The 7926-nt window shown below is 43.7% G+C and overlaps 1 protein-coding gene across 3 annotated transcripts in view; it reads left to right on the top strand.

Annotated features, from left to right (window-relative positions):
- The first annotated feature begins 598 nt into the window (after positions 1–598).
- The window catches only part of LOC306714666 (ephrin type-B receptor 4b-like), a 16504-nt gene continuing 9176 nt past the window's right edge, over positions 599–7926 (top strand). For all 3 annotated transcript variants that reach the window (XM_079184745.1, XM_079184746.1, XM_079184747.1), the window contains exons 1-9: positions 599–1263; positions 3480–3550; positions 3641–3783; positions 3934–4294; positions 4667–4829; positions 5495–5650; positions 6373–6515; positions 6801–7005; positions 7639–7766. In XM_079184745.1, the coding sequence (XP_079040871.1) occupies positions 1158–1263; positions 3480–3550; positions 3641–3783; positions 3934–4294; positions 4667–4829; positions 5495–5650; positions 6373–6515; positions 6801–7005; positions 7639–7766 (1476 nt within the window). In that variant the 5' untranslated portion in view covers positions 599–1157. The remainder of the gene's footprint in view (positions 1264–3479; positions 3551–3640; positions 3784–3933; positions 4295–4666; positions 4830–5494; positions 5651–6372; positions 6516–6800; positions 7006–7638; positions 7767–7926) is intronic.

The raw sequence follows: 7926 nt of genomic DNA on the forward strand, positions 1-7926 counted from the left end.
ACACACACACACACACACACACACACACACACACACACACACACACACAGTCACACACACACTGAGGTCAGACGTGTTTTCAGTCCCACACAACTTTTGATCTAAAAACAATAGTAATAGTTGTATTTATATATTTTTATTTGTATATATTTATACATGTATTTGTTTGGTCTTTATGAGCTCAGCTGTTCTGTAAACAAACATAAATAAATAAATACAAATAAAGTTCAAATCTAAAGTTGAAAAGTTTGTAAAAACTTTTCAAAATTAAATAATTTCCTTTAAATTAAAAATATGAAAAATGACATTCAGAATAAACACAGTATTTAATCATTCATGTTTGATTATAATAATAATAATTAGAATGGTAATGATTATTATTATAATCATTATTATTATTATTATAAACATTATTATTATTATTATTATTATTATTATTAAGGAGCGACAGACACATTCCTTCAGTCGGGCCCTCTGATGATTGACGGATCGGACAGCCAATCACAGCCTCTGGAGGGGGCGTGGCCTCCTCGTCTCTCCAGCGGAGGAAACTTGAGTCCTTTTGTCCCAAACTTTAGAGTCCGCTGGTTCCTGGAGGTCTGGACCGGAGGACTGGAGGACTGTGGAGGACCGGGACCTGCATGGAGCTCGGACTGGTTTGGGACGAACCTGCTCCGTGTGTGTGCGTGTATCTCGGTGTGTGTGTGTGTGTTGAAGCTGTGTCGTACCTGTGTGTATCTATGCGTGTGTGTGTGTGTTTTTCGGGACCCTCCAGACCCACCGACCCTTCCCCGCTCACTGGTCCGCCTCTCAGAGCTCCTCTCCCGGCTTCGGAGGCAGCCACGCCCCGCTGTCTCTCCTGGAGGAGACAAAGTGTCGTAATGGAGGAGTAAGAGGGTGAGGAGAGAGGTGAGGAGAGGAGACAAGTTAAAGGAATCCTCCAGTGAGGATCGAGGACGGAGGCCTCTCTTTTTCTGTCTGAATCTCTTCTTCTACACTTTTAACGGCGTCCATCTTGAAAAGTTTCGGATTATTTCTCAACTAAAAGTTTTTTTGGACTCTCTGGGCTCCAATGAGGCGCGCGCGGCCGACCGAGAGCGCGCCCAGCTGACGGTTAACCGATCAGTGATCGATAGGTGTGATCGGGTCCGGGTGGGATGGGGGGTCAGAGGGCCCCTGTGGCCCCAGGACGGGCCTCCTCCTGCGGGCTCCTGGTGCTCCTCCTCCCGCTGCTCCTGCTGACCCGCTGCGGGGCCGAAGAAGGTAAGTTTGTCCTCCATGAGCCACCGTACTGATCGATACTCGCATTGATAACTCATTATGTATTATTACTCCTAGAGAGTACTTCTTTGTGTATTATTACTCCTAGAGAGTACTTCTTTATGTATTATTACTCCTAGAGAGTACTTCTTTATGTATTATTACTACTAGAGAGTACTTCTTTATGTATTATTACTCCTAGAGAGTACTTCTTTATGTATTATTACTCCTAGAGTACTTCTTTATGTATTATTACTACTAGAGAGTACTTCTTTATGTATTATTACTACTAGGGAGTACTTCTTTATGTATTATTACTCCTAGAGAGTACTTCTTTATGTATTATTACTCCTAGAGAGTACTTCTTTATGTATTATTACTACTAGAGAGTACTTCTTTATGTATTATTACTCCTAGAGAGTACTTCTTTATGTATTATTACTCCTAGAGAGTACTTCTTTATGTATTATTACTACTAGAGAGTACTTCTTTATGTATTATTACTCCTAGAGAGTACTTCTTTATGTATTATTACTCCTAGAGAGTACTTCTGTATGTATTATTACTCCTAGAGAGTACTTCATTATGTATTATTACTCCTAGAGAGTACTTCTTTATGTATTATTACTCCTAGAGAGTACTTCTTTATGTATTATTACTACTAGAGAGTACTTCTTTATGTATTATTACTCCTAGAGAGTACTTCTTTATGTATTATTACTACTAGAGAGTACTTCTTTATGTATTATTACTACTAGGGAGTACTTCATTATGTATTATTACTCCTAGAGAGTACTTCTTTATGTATTATTACTCCTAGAGAGTACTTCTTTATGTATTATTACTCCTAGAGAGTACTTCTTTATGTATTATTACTCCTAGAGAGTACTTCATTATGTATTATTACTACTAGAGAGTACTTCTTTATGTATTATTACTCCTAGAGAGTACTTCTTTATGTATTATTACTCCTAGAGAGTACTTCATTATGTATTATTTCTACTAGAGAGTACTTCTTTATGTATTATTACTCCTAGAGAGTACTTCATTATGTATTATTACTACTAGAGAGTACTTCATTATGTATTATTACTCCTAGAGAGTACTTCTTTATGTATTATTACTCCTAGAGAGTACTTCTTTATGTATTATTACTCCTAGAGAGTACTTATTTATGTGTTATTACTACTAGAGAGTACTTCTTTATGTATTAGTACTGCTAGAGAGTACTTCTTTATGTATTATTACTACTAGAGAGTACTTCTTTATGTATTATTACTCCTAGAAAATACTTCTTTATGTATTATTACTACTAGAGAGTACTTCTTTATGTATTATTACTCCTAGAAAGTACTTCTTTGTGTATTATTACTACTAGAGAGTACTTTTACTTCAGTAACACTGAGTATTTATGCTGTTGTTATTATTGGTCAGGAGGCGGAGCTTTAATCACCTGTTAAGTTCAGCATCAGTTACCATGGTGATCTACCTGGTTCACAGACCAGGTTCTGATCCTGGTCCTGGTCTAACCCAGACCAGGTTTGTTGTTATTCAATAAATAAATAAAGACAGAGAGGAGAGGAGTTATACAATCCGGTTTATTAGAGAGCAAGAGACCCACACACACACACACACACACACACACACACACACACACACACACTATAAACAGTGTGTCTGCTGATAAGAGTGCAGGACGAGGACACAGCAACGCTGGCGGGATGTTTATACAAGACACTCGCCGTGTGTGTGTGTGTGTGTGTGTGTGTGTGTGTGTGTGTGTGTGTGTGTGTGTGTGTGTGTGTGTGTGTGTGTGTGTGTGTGTGTGTGTGTGTGTGTGTGTGTGTGTGTGTGTGTGTAATTATAGTGTAGAAAGAGGAAGCAGTCATTGGTCGGTTCTGCTCTGCAGCACCTGAGGAATGAAGCTCTGTGATTCACTCTGTGTTCTATGTGACCACAAATACACAAATATATACATATATATACATATATATACATGTATGTTTGTGTATATGTATATAACATGTGTATATATATATATATATATATATATATATATATATATATATAGGTTTGTGATAACCATAACCTAGGTTTCAAAGGTTCTTTATGATGTTTCAAAGGTTCTTTAGGAGGTTTTATAGGTTTTATAGGTTCTTTAGCTGGTTCCATGTTTGTCCGGGTACCTGTCTGACTGACTCTACCTGTCTGTCTCTCAGAGGTTCTGGTGAACACCAAGTTGGAAACGTCGGACCTTCGATGGACGAACCATCCGGCTGAAGATTCTCAGGTACACGTACGATCTGTTAGCTTAGCGCTAACGTTTACCATTGATGTCAATGAAGAATGCTAACCCATAAGCACCGGCCTCTCTCTGCAGTGGGAGGAGCTGAGCGGAGTGGACGACGAGTCGAACAGCGTGAGGACCTATGAGATCTGCACCCGGGACAGCCCGTCCTCCTATTGGCTGAGGACACGATGGATCCCCAGAGGGGCGGCGACCACCCTCTACGTGGAGATCAGGTGAGTCGACCAATCAGTGAACCAGATGTGTAGTCAGGATCACCTGTGGTACCTGTGATGAGTTAGTGATCATGTCAATGGTCCGTAGGAGGTTCCAAAGGCTCAGCTGTGGTACCCATGTAATAAGTTGATCAATAATGGGTTCTCCAGGTTCACGATGGTGGAGTGTGCCAGTCTGAACAGCCGTCACTGTAAGGAGACCTTCAACCTGTACTACTACCTGTCAGACAGCGACGAGGCCACGCCCACCCACCCGTCCTGGATGGAGAACCCGTACACTAAGGTGTCCACGGTGGCGGCGGACCACCTGATGACGAGAGGAGAACGTCGCTCCAACGTGAAGGTTCTGCGTCTGGAGCCCCTAAAGGGGGCGGGGCTCTACCTGGCGTTCCGTAGTCAGGGCGCCTGCATGGCGCTGCTGTCCGTACGCGTCTTCTACAGGAAGTGCCCCCCCCTCCAGCGAGCCTTCGCCTCGTTCCCCGAAACCGTCCCCCACTCATTGGTGGAGCAGGTAACCCCCCCCCCCCTCAGTAGCCAGGGTAGCCTTCATTTTATTTTGAAAAGTTAAAATTAACATTCAGCACCGTCACCATTGTTTAACAAAATAAAAGCTTGGACAGTATTTTACTTGTAATCTTTTACTTTACAAAGTAAAATCCTCATAAATGAGTTCATAAAATAAAAGCTTTATCTTTTCACGTTGTTAACAAAATAAAAGTATATTATTTTATTACAGTATCAAAGCCTCATTTACTAAACAAAGTAAAAGCTTCTTTGTATTAGTTTACAAAGTAAAAGTCCTGTAATAGAGCAAAAGGGATCAAGACTCTTATTTTGAAACGTGTGTGTGTGTGTGTGTGTGTGTGTGTGTGTGTGTGTGCAGGCTCAGGGTGTGTGTGTGGAGAACGCTGTGACTCCGCCCGGTGAGCAGTCTCGACCTCCCAGCATGCTTTGCGGTGAGGATGGGCAGTGGGTGGGGCAGCCCACGTCCAGCTGTGCCTGTCGCCCCGGATACGAGGCGGGTGAGAGCGACGTGCGCTGTCGAGGTGAGTTTTCAAAATAAAAGCCCTTTGTCACTGAGTTTATAAAGTAAAAGCATCTGATGACGCGAGTCTTCATGTAAACCCGACAGACAGACAGTCACGCTAACGTTAGCCGGCTAGCATCACAGAGTAGTAGCATAGCTTCTTAGCCTAGCTGGTTAGCCTTCCAGCTAGCTAGGCCTGTTTTAGCAAACAGGCTTCATTCGGCCTCAGTTGTCTGTCTGTCTCTCTGTCTGTCTGTCTGTCTGTCTGTCTGTCTGTCTGTCTCTCTGTCTGTCTGTCTGTCAAACAGTCTAGTTGTCGAAGCTTCCTGTTATTCTTTTAGAGGTCAGAGGTTAGGTGACTGCAACCAGGAAATGTTGCAGCGGGGCAACTGACCAGAGGGGACGCTTCTGATTAACACACACACACACACACACACACACACACACACACACACACACACACACACACACATACACACACACATACACGAGTGTGTGTGTGTGCTTGGCGGGAGATGGCAGCGATGACATCATGGCAGCACTTTCCACATCCTGTTGAAGCCGAGGTCACTTCCTGTCTCTCATTGTCTCTGTGGTGTCTAAATTTACCCAGAAGTCTGATGGAGCGGATGAATCCTCATGTTGCTGCTAATGCTAATGCTAACCCTGTGTGTGTGTGTGCAGCGTGTCCCTCGGGTCAGTTTAAGGCGGGTTCAGGACCCGGTGTGTGTGGACCGTGTCCTGACCGGAGCAACACTCTGATCCCAGGCTCCGCCTACTGCCTCTGTCACCATGGTTACCACCGAGCCGACTCCGACCCGCCGCACGCCGCCTGCACACGTGAGTCCTTCTCTCCTCTCTCCTTCTCTCCTCTCTCCTTCTCTCCTCTCTCCTTCTATCCTCTCTCCTTCTATCTTCTATCCTTCTCTCCTCTCTCCTTCTCTCCTCTATCCTTCTATCCTCTCTCCTTCTCTCCTCTATCCTTCTATCCTCTATCCTTCTCTCCTCTATCCTTCTATCCTCTATCCTTCTATCCTTCTCTCCTCTATCCTTCTATCCTCTCTCCTTGTCTCCTATCTCCTTCTCTCCTCTCTCCTTCTCTCCTCTCTCTGTCCTACCGTTTTCCCACAATGCACCTCCAGTTTGTAACTGTGATGTCATCGGGGTTATATAGCACAGAGGCCACGCCCCCTTTTGGGTGTAAAGTAGCTCTGATAAAGAAAAGAACCAAAGACCTGTTTAAAGAGTGATGGGGGGGGGGTTAACCCCTCTAATGGTCCAACAGCTACACCGCCCCGCTAATTACAACGACAAGTAGGTCAAATTAAAAGGCTCACTGTGTGTGTGTGTGTGTGTGTGTGTGTGTGAGGATGATGTGTTGATGGAGCAGCTACAATGTTAGCTTAGCATAGATCAAAGCAAACTCCATTCAGAAAACAAACATTCTAACAGTTACTACAGTTAGTCTGTGTACTAATCTTTATCATAATGTTGGTTATTGATTTGATCTGCCTGTGAGTCTGAGCTCAGGGCTTCAGTTGACCCCTCTGTTACCCCCCCAGGCCCCCCCTCCTCCCCCCGCTCCATTGTGAGTCAGATCAACGACTCATCGGTGACTCTGGAGTGGAGCGAGCCTCTGGACCGGGGGGGACGAGTAGACCTGGTCTACAGAGTCCTCTGCTCCATCTGTGGGACCGCATCCAAGGTACAGCACCAAGACCACCTAGACCAGGACCAGGTAGACCAGGACCACTGGGACCATGTAGACCACGTAGACCAAGACCACTGAGACCACGTAGACCAGGACCACTGAGACCAGGTAGTCCACGTAGACCAGGACCACTGAGACCAGGTAGACCACGTAGACCAGGACCACTAAGACCAGGTAGACCAGACCAGGACCACTGAGACCAGTAAGATAAGACCAGGTGGACCACTAACAAACACCTGCCTCCTCCCCTGACTCCGCCCCCTCCTGCCTCCTCTCCAGGGATTGGTTGGTTCCTGTTCTCCGTGTGATGACAGCGTTCTGTACCGTCCGGCTCAGCGTGGTCTGACTCAGCGCCGCGTTACCGTGTGGGGACTCCGCCCACAAACCAAGTACACCTTCACCGTCCAATCACTGAACGGAGTCTCTGCTCTCAGCCAATCAGAGCCGGCCTCGGACAGAGTCAACGTCACCACCAGCAGAGACGGTACAGACACCTACATACACTGCATTACCCAGAATGCCTTTCTCCTTTTAATTAAAAGGTTTTTATTCAGATCATTTAAGAAATAATACTAAAATCACCCTGACAATGCACCACAGCTGACTATACTTCTATATATATATATATATATATATATATATATATCTATATATATATATTTACAACATGTACTCAGAGGCTGCTGTATTCAGCTATAGGAGGTATTGATTCAGTAAAAACAGGACTTTTATTAATAAATTAAATTTCAGTAAATTAAATTCTACCAAATTTTTCTTTTAAGAGGTAAAATGACAAAAAAACACATTTTAAATATATATATTTTAAATATATATATTTTAAATATGTGGATGACAAAACAAACAAACATTAAAACAGTAAACAGAAAGAAGCAGCTTCTCGTTGAGGCCCCGCCCAAAGTTCTTAGCCCCTCCCACTAAGACGTGATTGGACGATACGTTTTGACCAGAGATTTGTAGTTCTGATTATGTAGTTCTAATAACTTAATAATCACATTCCAACACACCGTAACTCCAGTTTATAACACATTAGTGATTCTAATAACATTCATATTAATAATAAAATAATGTGTGTGTGTGTGTGTGTGTGTGTGTGTAGTTCCTCCTCCAGTCTCCGGTCTAAAGAGGGCGGCGGCCTCAGAGTCCAGTTTGTCTCTAGAGTGGAACGTTCCGGTTCTACAGAACCAGTTCATCGTACTGGACTACCAGCTACGCTACAGCCCCAAGGTACACACTACACACTACACACTACACACTACACACTACACTCTACACTCTACACACTACACACTACACTCTACACACTACACACTACACACTACACACACTCTACACACTACACACTACACTCTACACATTACACACTACACACTACACACATACTACA

The sequence above is a fragment of the Pholis gunnellus genome (assembly GCF_910591455.1).
Source record: "Pholis gunnellus genome assembly, chromosome: 23".
NCBI classification, from domain to species: domain Eukaryota; kingdom Metazoa; phylum Chordata; class Actinopteri; order Perciformes; family Pholidae; genus Pholis; species Pholis gunnellus.